Source organism: Scyliorhinus canicula, chromosome 1, assembly GCF_902713615.1.
Source record: "Scyliorhinus canicula chromosome 1, sScyCan1.1, whole genome shotgun sequence".
Lineage (NCBI taxonomy): Eukaryota > Metazoa > Chordata > Chondrichthyes > Carcharhiniformes > Scyliorhinidae > Scyliorhinus > Scyliorhinus canicula.
The window spans coordinates 83,759,809-83,772,128 of record NC_052146.1 but is presented as its reverse complement, the minus strand read 5'-3'; the positions used below and the strand labels follow the sequence as shown (position 1 = coordinate 83,772,128).

General features: G+C 51.2%; 1 protein-coding gene across 4 annotated transcripts in view; it reads left to right on the top strand.

The window, feature by feature from the left end:
• LOC119964689 (tumor necrosis factor alpha-induced protein 3-like) overlaps positions 1–12,320 on the top strand; it is a 125,939-nt gene that overhangs the window by 85,608 nt on the left and 28,011 nt on the right. For all 4 annotated transcript variants that reach the window (XM_038794539.1, XM_038794529.1, XM_038794519.1 and 1 more), the window contains one exon: positions 1,524–2,422. In XM_038794539.1, coding sequence (XP_038650467.1) covers positions 1,524–2,422 — 899 coding nt within the window. The remainder of the gene's footprint in view (positions 1–1,523; positions 2,423–12,320) is intronic.

The following is a 12,320-nucleotide window of genomic DNA, read 5'->3' as shown; positions in this document are numbered from 1 at the left end:
TTTTGTCCAGCTTTGGGAGGTGGTGGCATGGTGGTAACATCACTGGCAATCCAGAGGCCCAGGATAAAACTCAGGGGACGCGCGTTCAAATCCCACCACAGTAGCTGGTGAAATTTAAATTCAATGAATAAATTCAGAATATAAAGTTGGTCTCGGTAATGGTGACCAGGAAACAATCATCGAGTGTTTCAAAGACTCAGTTGGTTCACGAATGCTCTTTTAAAAAAGGAAATCTGCCGTCCTTACCTGGTCTGGCTTACCTGTGACTCCTGACCCACAGCAATAAGATTGACTCATAACTGCCCCTCTAGGGCAGCACGGTGGCCTAGTGGTTAGCACAGCTGCCTCACGGCGCTGAGGTCCCAGGTTCGATCCCGGCTCTGGGTCACTGTCCGTGAGGAGTTTGCACATTCTCCCCCTGTCTGCGTGGGTTTCACCCCCACAACCCAAAAAATGTGCAGATCGGTGGATTGGCCACGCTAAATTGCCCCTTAATTGGAAAAAATAATTGGGTAATTTAAATTTATAAAAAATAAATAAATAACTGCCCCTCTGAAATTATCTAACCAGCGACTCAATTCAAAGGCAATTGGAGATGATCAAAAAATGCAGCGGCACGCCAAATGTCACGCCAGCGACACACACATCCCATGAAGGGATAAATTTTTAAAAGTTCCATAAGGCTGTGGCTATTAGTTTTTGATTGAAGGAAACTGAGTACCAATTTGTTGACGGTATTTTTTCAGCTCTTAGCTCTGCCCCTAGGAACACTTCCAAATCTCTCACTTTGAGACACGAGTATGGCTCAGAGTAAGATGATATGATGGCCGAGATTTTCTGACCCTCCCGGTGGCAGAGGAGGCACACCATTGGCTGCTGGGACCTTACCTGTCCTGCCAAAGTCTACAATGTTTTGTATGGCTCGCCTGTTCCACTGCCAGTGAACCTGCCACAGGAAATCGTCTTTGGTTGGCAGGACCAGAAGACCCTGCTAGCTGGAAGGGCTGGGTCATCCCACCCAATTTGTTTTGAAACCCTTCAAGGTGATTAAATGTGATAGGACAAGAGTCTGCCATCAACGAGAGAACAGAACGACCATTTCATTTCAGGATCTTTGTCCCTATGAAGTAAATGAAAAGTCTTATAATTGAATAATAATAATCTTTGTTGTCACAAGTAGGGCCACATTATCACTGCAATGAAGTTACTGTGAAAAGCCCCTAGTCGCCACATTCGGGCGCCTGCTCAGTACACAGAGGGAGAATTCAGAAAGTCTAATTCACCCAACAAGCACATCTTTCAGGAGTTGTGGGAGGAAACCGGAGCGCCCAGAGGAAACCCACGCAGACACGGGGAGAACGTGAAGACTCCACACAAACAGTGACTCAAGCCGGGAATCGAACCTGGGATCCTGGAGCTGTGAAGCAACACTGTTAACCACTGTCCTACCTTGCCACCCTAAAGTCGACTTCAAAGGAGAAAAATAAGATTATAAATAAATGCAGTTTTGTTTTGTTTTGCAGGTTGTTTACAAATCCTTTGCCCGATGACCTTAACTTGGTTCAAGATTATTTCCAGCTGGTTAATCATCAGTACATACTCTGGCAGCAATATTCTGGCAAGGAAAGAAGTTGTGGGAATGAGGAGGAACTTGCTTTTCTCTCAAATCTATCCATTGTGGGAGACAAATGTTTGACTCGTGGTTGCACATACTTCTGCTCGAAATTCACAAAGCCATTCTGTCATATGTGTCACGATGTTTTCCAAAAGGAAGTAGTGTCTTCAGGGATGATCAACTGTAAACAAAGTGGCAGCCAAGGGTCTGATGGACATTTGCAGGAGCTAGAGTCAGAAAGAACAAAGATCTTTGGATTGCAAGACATCAGGAACACTCAATCAACTCCACCTCCGCCAGCATCGCCCATTTGTTTCTTCAGTGAGGGCAGCGCCCTGAAATGCAAAACATCTCGATGTCCATTCACTGGAAGTGTGACACAGAATGGACTCTGCCGAAGTTGCTTCCAAGCAAATCACCACTTAGAATATGTTCCAGAGGGCGACAATCATCCGGCTCTGTGCTTTCCTAAGTCGGCAGGTGAAATAGTGGAGGAAACAATGGATCTGTGGGGAGAAAGGTGCAGCAATTGTAAGCAAGAAATAAGAAAGTTCAATGGTTTGTGTTTCTCCTGCTTAAAGACAATTGATTCTCTTGCAAAGTCACAAGCCAGAACCAAGCACGTTCCTTCAGAGTCACTGGCCAACACTGGCAGTTATGGAACATTGTCTCACCACGACCAAGGACAGACGTTCAGTCAGATCAGTGAATCTGGAAAATGCAGAAATCCAAACTGTCAGTACTTTGGGACTGAAGAACAGAATGGATTTTGTACTACATGTTTCTTAAAACATGTGGAAGAGATTGGTAAGTAGTTGCATTTTGTAGAGCAAGCTTTCAGAAATCATGATTACAATGGCCTAAAGTTTTCAAATGTGTGCCAATGAGAAGAAAGTTGGTCGACTGGCACTGCCCATCAAACAGTCAATCACATGCCATGCCTCTAGGACATAGCACGGTAGCATTGTGGATAGCACAATCGCTTCACAGCTCCAGGGTCCCAGGTTCGATTCCGGCTTGGGTCACTGTCTGTGCGGAGTCTGCACATCCTCCCCGTGTGTGCGTGGGTTTCCTCCGGGTGCTCCGGTTTCCTCCCACAGTCCAAAGATGTGCAGGTTAGGTGGATTGGCCATGATAAATTGCCCTTAGAGTCCAAAATTGCCCTTAGTGTTGGGTGGGGTTGCTGGGTTATGGGGATAGGGTGGAGGTGTTGACCTTGGGTAGGGTGCTCTTTCCAAGAGCCGGTGCAGACTCGATGGGCTGAATGGCCTCCTTCTGCACTGTAAATTCTATGATACACTCATAGTAACTGAGACTCCTCCTCAAGCACAGCTGGGCAGAAATCCGCCTTTTGGTACTTGCAAAATCATTGAGCTTGAAATTCTTTTAAATTGCCTATTTCCACTGATCATCTGACTCTGCCCCTCCCTCAACTCATCTGTTGCTGAAACCTGATCCAGAACTCTGCTGGCTGCACCCTAATCCGCCCCAAGTCCCATTCATCCAGCATCCCGGTGCTCGCTGACCTACATTGACTGCTACTCTCGCTACACTTCCACTTGAAAATTCTTGTTTCCAAACCAACCCATGGCCTTTGCCTCTCCTGGAATCACTAACCCACAACCCGCTGAGGATGTTCGAACCAATTCCTGGCATCTTGACCATACCTGTGACACTTGAGTCCTTCAGAACCCTTCACATGGCTGACCAGCTCATTGCAGAGGACTCACCTTTCTCTGTGAAATCTATAATCTTCATAGTGATAAGCTACACAGGATTTTAGCTTCCTTAAGACGATGATCAGTGCAGTCAAACATGAATGGCATTTTTCTACTGTTATTCCTCTTCTTTCTCCATTGAACATAAAGAGGTAAATCTCCATTGGGAAACCCATTGTCCTATTATTATTAAGGGTGGAACTAAAGTATATTTCTGTTGTTCTTGCCTTAAAAGCAACAAAATCATTTTTTTCTTCTTACAGCCATTTATACTGAAACCCAAGTTGAAGTCAAGGTTGTTGTTAACCATCTCAGATGTTTCATTCCTGCGTAAAATATTGTGAGGCTGAAGTAATTTAGATTTAGATTAGATTTAGATTTCATGTCATGTGTACAGAGGTACAGTGAGAAGTATTGTTCTGCGTACAGTCCAGGCAGATTACTCCATACATGAAAACATAGAACATACGTAAATACATAAACATAGACATCGGGTGATGCATACGGAATATAGTGCTACAACTGTAGAGAAGATGCGTGGAGAGATCAGTTCAGTCCATAAGAGGGCACCGGACCCTTATGTGAAACCCTTCTACACTCTCAATCCCTCACTGCCAAATGAGTCAGTGGCAGCAACAGAAGATGTTAGCGATGGCTATGTGGTCCTTCTCCTGGGCCTCCCTGTGAGTCTAAGGACACAATCTCAGACGAAAGGGATGATCCTTTAAAACAGAGATGACCAAGAATTTCTTCAGCCAGAGGGTGGTGAATCTGAGGAACTCATTGCAGAAGGTTGTGGAGGCCAAATCACTGAGTATCTTTAAGACAGAGGTACATAGGATCTTGATTAATAAGGGAATCAGGGGTTATGGGGAAAAGGCTGGAGAATGGGAATGAGAAACATATCAGCCATGATTGAATGGCGGAGCAGACTCGATGGGCCGAGTTGCCCAGTTATGCTCCTATGTCTTCTGGCCTTGGGTGTTCTCATTGAGTGGCCTTGTGCCTTGCTGCCAGAACAATGGCATCTGCTTGTGTGGTGTAGATGTCCATTCTGGTGCTGGCATGTGGCTCTATGTTAAGATTCTGAAGTGAGAGCACATCCTAATGATGAGCGTCTTTGAGCGATGTGTACCATTCCTGGCAGCTTTGCTGCTATGATATATTGACAGGCCACAGCCAGGATCATACAGGGCCATCGAGCCAGGGATAATCTCACCCAGTCACCATTCGCTGACTACAAGGCCAATACCCAGCAGCTACATCACCATCACTCCTATTGTACCATGACCCACTTACCTGAACCTTTTAACCCCCACCTTCCCCATACATGTTCACCCACCCCTTCCCATCACCCTGTTACTTCATCCCTTCCATCTAACCTTGCTCACTCGTCTCCCCCCCCCCCCCCCCCCCCCCCCCACCCCTGTCCTTTAACTTCTCCCCCTTCTTTCCCGAGACTAGGGCTCCCCCTCTCAGGGTCATCTCAGCATCATAACAGCAGGGTGATGGGTCTGGGTTGTCAGCGGGTCTCCTCGGTGGGTTGAAGGGTGATGATGACTCGCTGTGAGATGGGCTCTGGTGCTCCTCATTATCTGAGGAAATCTGGCACCTGTCGTTCGGATCGCATCCACTGTCTGTCCGGGTGATCCCTGGTTGTGCAATGGGGACCCCTCCTTATGAGCCACATTATTTGGTGAGGGTGCGGTGGGAATAGAGTGAGTTTTGGGGTCAAAGACAGGGGATGCTGTAATTCCCTGTGTGTCCCACGCCGCAGCGCTCCTGTCCTGTTACTCCTGGGTGAGGGTGGAGGGCATGTGGGACATACATTGGTCTGAGGAGCACAAACGTCCCCCTCCCCCCACAATAGCCCCAGCCCAACCCTCCCACCCTTGGGAAAGCAATGAGAATGAGTCAGCTCGGAGTGGTAGGCAAATGTGTTTAATGGTGCCTATTTACATTGAGTGTCCCCTTCCCCCTGACAAACTCTTTGCAACTACACCTGTGCCAACGTAGTGGTCCTGAATCTTGCTATGCTTCCGGCCTCCTGCTCCCCAGATTGCACATCAGAAGTGGGGGCAGCCTGCTGCATTTTGCCCTCTCTGGCCTGTTATGCCCTTGACGCACATCCTCTGGAGGGCTTGGACTTGGAGTGGCCAGGCAAATTTTTGGGTGTCACCGGTGATGATGTGTCAGCCTGTTCGGCCCGCTGACCAGGAGATGCACCAGTGTCAGGAAGGGAGGATTCAGAATGGCTGCATGCCAGCACAGAATGGCCCTGGGATGGGCCCCCTCGGGTGCTCACTGGCCTTTGGGCTACTACATGGGACTGAGGGGCAGCTGGAGTGAGCTCCAGGGGCCTCAACATCATCTGGCACTGCCGATGCTGGAGGCCTACCCTCGTTTGAACCATGGTGCCAATGTCTTCAGCCATGGTGCTCAATGACTGGGACATGTCCCCCTGTGACTGGGCTATGTCCCTCAGTGCCTTGGACATGTTCCTCTATGACTGTGTTGTGTCCCTCAGTGCCTTGGATATGTCCCTATGTGACAGCGTCGTGTCCCTCAGTGCCTTGGGTATGTCCCTCTGTGACAGCGTCGTGTCCCTCAGTCCCTTGGACATGTCCCTCTATGACTGTGTTGTGTCCCTCAGTGCCTTGGACATGTCCCTCTATGACTGTGTTGTGTCCCTCAGTGCCTTGGACATGTCCCTCTGTGACTGTGTTGTGCCCCTCAGTGCCTTGGACATGTCCCTCTGTGACTGTGTAGTGCCCCTCAGTGCCTTCGACATGTCCCTCTGTGACTGTGTCATGTCCCTCAGTGCCTTGGACATGTCCCTCTGTGACTGTGTCATGTCCCTCAGTGCCTTGGACATGTCCCTCTGTGACTGTGTTGTGTCCCTCAGTGCCTTGGGTATGTCCCTCTGTGACTGGGCTATGTCCCTCAGTGCCTTGGACATGTCCCTCTGTGACAGCACCGTGTCCCTCAGTGCCTTGGACATGTCCCTCTGTGACTGTGTTGTGTCCCTCAGTGCCTTGGACATGACCCTCTGTGACTGTGTCGTGTCCCTCAGTGCCTTGGATATGTCCCTCTGTGACTGCGTCGTGTCCCTCAGTGCCTTGGACATGTCCCTATGTGACTGTGTTGTGTCCCTCAGTGCCTCGGACATGTCCCTCTGTGACTGTGTTGTGTCCCTCAGTGCCTTGGACATGTCCCTCTGTGACTGTGTTGTGTCCCTCAGTGCCTTGGACATGTCCCTCTGTGACTGGGCTATGTCCCTCAGTGCCTTGGACATGTCCCTCTGTGACTGGGCTATGTCCCTCAGTGCCTTGGATATGTCCCTATGTGACTGTGTCATGTCCCTCAGTGCCTCGGACATGTCCCTCTGTGACTGTGTTGTGTCCCTCAGTGCCTTGGACATGTCCCTCTGTGACTGGGCTATGTCCCTCAGTGCCTTGGACATGTCCCTCTGTGACTGGGCTATGTCCCTCAGTGCCTTGGATATGTCCCTATGTGACTGTGTCATGTCCCTCAGTGCCTTGGGTATGTCCCTCTGTGACTGTGTTGTGTCCCTCAGTGCCTTGGACATGTCCCTCTGTGACTGTGTTGTGTCCCTCATGCCTTGGACATGTCCCTCTGTGACAGCATTGTGTCCCTCAGTGCCTTGGACATGTCCCTCTGTGACTGTGTTGTGTCCCTCAGTGCCTCGGACATGTCCCTCTGTGACTGTGTTGTGTCCCTCAGTGCCTTGGACATGTCCCTCTGTGACTGGGCTATGTCCCTCAGTGCCTTGGACATGTCCCTCTGTGACTGGGCTATGTCCCTCAGTGCCTTGGATATGTCCCTATGTGACTGTGTCATGTCCCTCAGTGCCTTGGACATGTCCCTCTGTGACTGTGTTGTGTCCCTCAGTGCCTTGGGTATGTCCCTCTGTGACTGTGTTGTGTCCCTCAGTGCCTTGGACATGTCCCTCTGTGACTGTGTTGTGTCCCTCATGCCTTGGACATGTCCCTCTGTGACAGCATTGTGTCCCTCAGTGCCTTGGATATGTCCCTCTGTGACTGTCCCTCAGTGCCTTGGATATGTCCCTCTGTGACTGTGTTGTGTCCCTCAGTGCCTTGGACATGTCCCTCTGTGACTGTGTTGTGTCCCTCAGTGCCTTGGACATGTCCCTCTGTGACTGTGTTGTGTCCCTCAGTGCCTTGGACATGTCCCAATGTGACTGTGTCGTGTCCCTCAGTGCCTTGGACATGTCCCTCTGTGACTGTGTCGTGTCCCTCAGTGCCTTGGACATGTCCCTCTGTGACTGCGTCGTGTCCCTCAGTGCCTTGGACATGTCCCTCTGTGACTGTGTTGTGTCCCTCAGTGCCTTGGGTATGTCCCTCTGTGACTGTGTTGTGTCCCTCAGTGCCTTGGACATGTCCCTCTGTGACTGTGTTGTGTCCCTCAGTGCCTTGGACATGTCCCTCTGTGACTGGGCTATGTCCCTCAGTGCCTTGGGTATGTCCCTCTGTGACTGTGTTGTGTCCCTCAGTGCCTTGGGTATGACCCTCTGTGACTGTGTCGTGTCCCTCAGTGCCTTGGACATGTCCCTATGTGACTGTGTTGTGTCCCTCAGTGCCTTGGACATGTCCCTCTGTGACTGTGTCGTGTCCCTCAGTGCCTTGGACATGTCCCTATGTGACTGTGTTGTGTCCCTCAGTGCCTTGGCTATGACCCTCTGTGACTGCGTCGTGCCCCTCAGTGCCTTGGGTATGTCCCTCAGTGCCTTGGACATGTCCCTCTGTGACTGTGTCGTGTCCCTCAGTGCCTTGGACATGTCCCTCTGTGACTGTGTCGTGTCCCTCAGTGCCTTGGACATGTCCCTCTGTGACTGTGTCGTGTCCCTCAGTGCCTTGGACATGTCCCTCTGTGACTGTGTCGTGTCCCTCAGTGCCTTGGGTATGTCCCTCTGTGCCTGGATATTGTGCCTCAGCGTCCGGTCAATGCTGTCGATGCCCTCCACTATGACCCTTTGTGAGTGAGCCAAGCTCTCGAGGCCCATCACAATACCCACTTGTGTCTGGGATATGTCCGTGTGTGACTGGGCTCTCCTGCCCTGCGCCTCAGCCATGAACTTTACAGTGTGACCCAAACGTTCTCACACATGGCCCAGGATTTCCACTGCAGATGTCACCCTTTCAGTATTGGCCAGGGTGCCATGCATTGTCTGCAACATCTCCTGGGCCTGAAGGTGGTTGGACTCCTCCATTTGTACTGGCACTGGAATGTTGCTGACGCCCTCTCCTGTAAAGTCCAGCTCTGAAATCTGCACCAGTGATGGGATAACCCTTTGCAGATGTGCAAAATCTGTCTTTGGTGCAGCTGTTCCTTGGGACGAGCCAGCCCTCTGACTGGCCACTCCCTCCGGAGTCCCTACCTCCACCTGATATGCTGTAGCAGGTGAGTGGTGCTTACCAGAGAGTAACCCAGGAGCCTGTCCACTAACATGTCCCACGAAGGTGATTGTTTCTGCAGTGTTGGATGGTGCAGGCGAATGTAGTCTCGAGAATTTTCTGTCCTCCCTGCTCCATGGTGTTCTGAGGAGTTGTACTGGGGACATAGAGCCCAGATGGCCTGACCTCATCTGGTGGGGATCCTAGAATACAAAAGATATGGGGCGGGATTCACCCTTTCTGATACTTAAGTGTCAACGCCACCACAGGATTTGTGGACTTTCACAACATCAAAACCAGTGCCAAACCTGGATCAACTCAGTGACTGTAGAGGGCCAGCACTAGCGCCACGTGGAACACAATCGATTGCAATGAGAAATGCGGGATTCGCGGGGTCCGTGGTTGACACTCGGGAGGCTGACAAGCTGCAGCTGCATATACACATTACAATCCCCACACATACTCATCCCAGCCAACAAGATAGCACTGGTTGTGCTGGAACGTGCCCATAAAGCTGATAAGTCGGCTGGGGCCAGAGGGAACCGGAGGGGGACACCTATACGACCCATGGCACTAAGTTCACAGTGGCCAGTCAGCGGTGTGCGCAGCTGCATGGCTGCCTTGCCAGCTGCGGCAATGGTGCTCCGTGTCCGTCCACCCCGACCCCACAGCCCACTTCCAGGCAGCCCTAGGCTACTCCCCCCCCCCCCCCCCCCCCCCCCCCAACCCTGGCAGAAGCCCACCGGCAAGCGGCACACTGTCAGCAAACTATGGTGATGTTGGACACTTTCCGTACTCCCTCTCTCTCCCTCAGCAGTCACACTGCCGATTTCATGATTTTTAAAAGCACAAATGAACCACGCGATCGGGAACTCGGCCTATTTGAGGGGGAGAATCGCGGACGCCCTTGGAGAATACCGGGTCAGGCCTGCTAATGGGCAGATGGCAGCACAGTGGTTAGCATCGTTGCTTCACAGCTCCAGGATCCCAGGTTCGATTCCCGGCTTGGGTCACTGTCTGTGTGGACTCTGCATGTTCTCCCCGTGTCTGCGTGAGTTTCCTCCGGGTGCTCCGGTTTCCTCCCACAGTCCCGAAAGATGTGGGGCGGGATTCCCTGGATGCCGACGCCTAAATTGCGTTCAGCGATCGGCTGGAGAATACCCGATTCCGACCAAATCAGGGACTGCGCCGCTTTGGCGATGCTCCGCCCCCTCCACAGCAGCATACTCGGGGTGTAGGGCGTGCCCCGTATAAATGGCCTCAGGACATTGCCTGAGGCCTGCCCACGACCGGCCAAGTTCCCGTCAGCGTAGATCTCGCCTGTCGGGAACTTGGCAGGCGGCTGCAGGCTCAGTCCAGCACTGTGGGTGCGGTCCGGCGCACACGTGCTGGCCTAAGGGGGGGAGACTATTTCGCGGGCCGGGTCCGCGAGCAGCCTCCACCGTGTAGCACGACGCCACCACTGCAGACCGCCACCGTGCACATGCGTGGCTACGGACACAGCAATTTTCCGGGGTGTATCGGCAGCTGGAGCCGGGTGCTCTACGCTGCCATCCTGCTAGCCCTCAGCAAAACGGGAAATCTGTGGCCGTTTCCCACCATTTTTGCTGGCGTTAAACACCGTCATTCCCACGCCATGGGGACGTAGCCCCAGAATCGGACAATCCAGCCCGTGCTATTAGGTAATTTGGACATTCCGAATTCTCCCTCTGTGTACATGAACAGGCGCCGGAATGTGGAGACTAGGGGTTTTCACAGTAACTTCATTGCAGCCTACTTGTGACAATAAGGATTATTATTATTATTATGACATGTGAACAGTGTTTTCTGTACATGCGTTCCGGTACGCATTGACGCCGCTGTTGAGGTGACAGAGAACTGCGATTTACAGTCAAATCGGTGCCTGCCGTGATTTTAGCATCCGAACCGATTCTCCGCCCAAACGCGTTTCACGATTTCGGCGTCAGGCAACCGAAAATCCCGCCCATGGTGTCACCTCTTGGGAAGCATAAGCTGTGGGAGATGAAAGACTCACCTGAGACACGACGTCTGGATTAAGTCGTTTTGAACTCTCACTTCTTCACGTCAGCCACGGCTTGCTCTTCAGGCTCTCTCGCGAACTCCATGGCCCTCTTTTCAGAGGGGGTAAGGACATACATCTCAGAGATGCCCCCACCTGTCTTCTGACACTCCCTCCTGCCGTGTCCTGTTTTATCCTTGGGGACACAGAAAGGACAAGGTGAGGTGCCAGCAGGGTAGGTTTGGGGCATTTATAGCTGATGGCATATGTGGGTAAGGCACCTATCCAAAGAGGATAGGGATTGTGGTGAGGATTCCTGGGGGTGGGTTCTGAGGGAGATGCTGGTAGTCGGTGTGTTAGACAGTTACAAAGCTTTAGGGGCAGATGGCAAACGTTAGGGATGGGAGAAATGCCAGATTGTTACTCACCATAGCAGCTCGAAGGAGGTCGTCCATCTTCTTTCTGCCTTGCAGGCCAGTCCACCTGGCCGGACTGCCAGCACTTACTGCCTCTGCTGCCTCATCCCACGCTTGGTTCATGACAGCTGCGTCTGCGGCCCACCCTGGAGAATAGGATGTCCCTCCTCTCCTCCATAGCATGCGGCATACATTCCATATCACCATCCAGGAACCTTGGTGGTGGATTTCGTCCAGCCATCTCCTTGGCTGGAAGGACAGTTTGTGCTGAGGGGAACGCTTAAAAGCTGCTCCAGCATGTCATCTAAGAAGGTGATTCCTGACTCCAGTGAATCACTCGTCTGGGGAAATCAGGAATCCGGCGAGATTCACGTGGACAGAGTGATAGCCCATTTGGGTGCTGTGAATCTCGACTCTCCAGCGCTCCAAGCACCAGCGGGAAGCACTCCGGTTTTCCGCTGGTGGGAGCATTTAATTGTGCTTCGGGAGGATCGCACCTCAAGGGTGAGTTACCTGAAAAAAAGTTCTGGTGGTGAAGAATTGCTATTGAAAACTTTTCTTCCACTCCTCCTGGCTTTTGTCAGTCCAGAAAGTGGTTGCATTTGCCATCATCCATTTTCAAAGTTGCTGTTTATATGACACAAGGAAATATCAGAGAACTTGCCCCGTTTCCCTGCTGGTCCAGCAGGTTAACATCTCATGATAAGTAACCTGTATTTGAATGTTTGGTTGTTTTCACTCTCCAGTTCTACTGTGCCACAATATTAGGATGGTAGGAAGTGTGATTTTCCTGCCCACTCTATCAAAGGGATGGGAGTTTCCAGCACGGATATGGGAAAACCCCAGCCGTTTATAGTGGGAAACCACAAGCTCAGTGCACACAACATACTCAAGGATTTAGTGAACCAGCTTCCAAAATGAAAAAAAGTTAAATAACTGTAAAAGATAATGGAGTAACATATCTCTCGTCACTAGATGTAAAACTAACTACCTCGATTTTTTGCTGCCAACACTGCATGCAAAATTGTTTGCGTAGCTGTGGTCTTTATTAATAACATTATAGAATTCCTACAGTGCAGAAGGAGGCCTTTCATCCCATTGAGCCTGCACTGACCC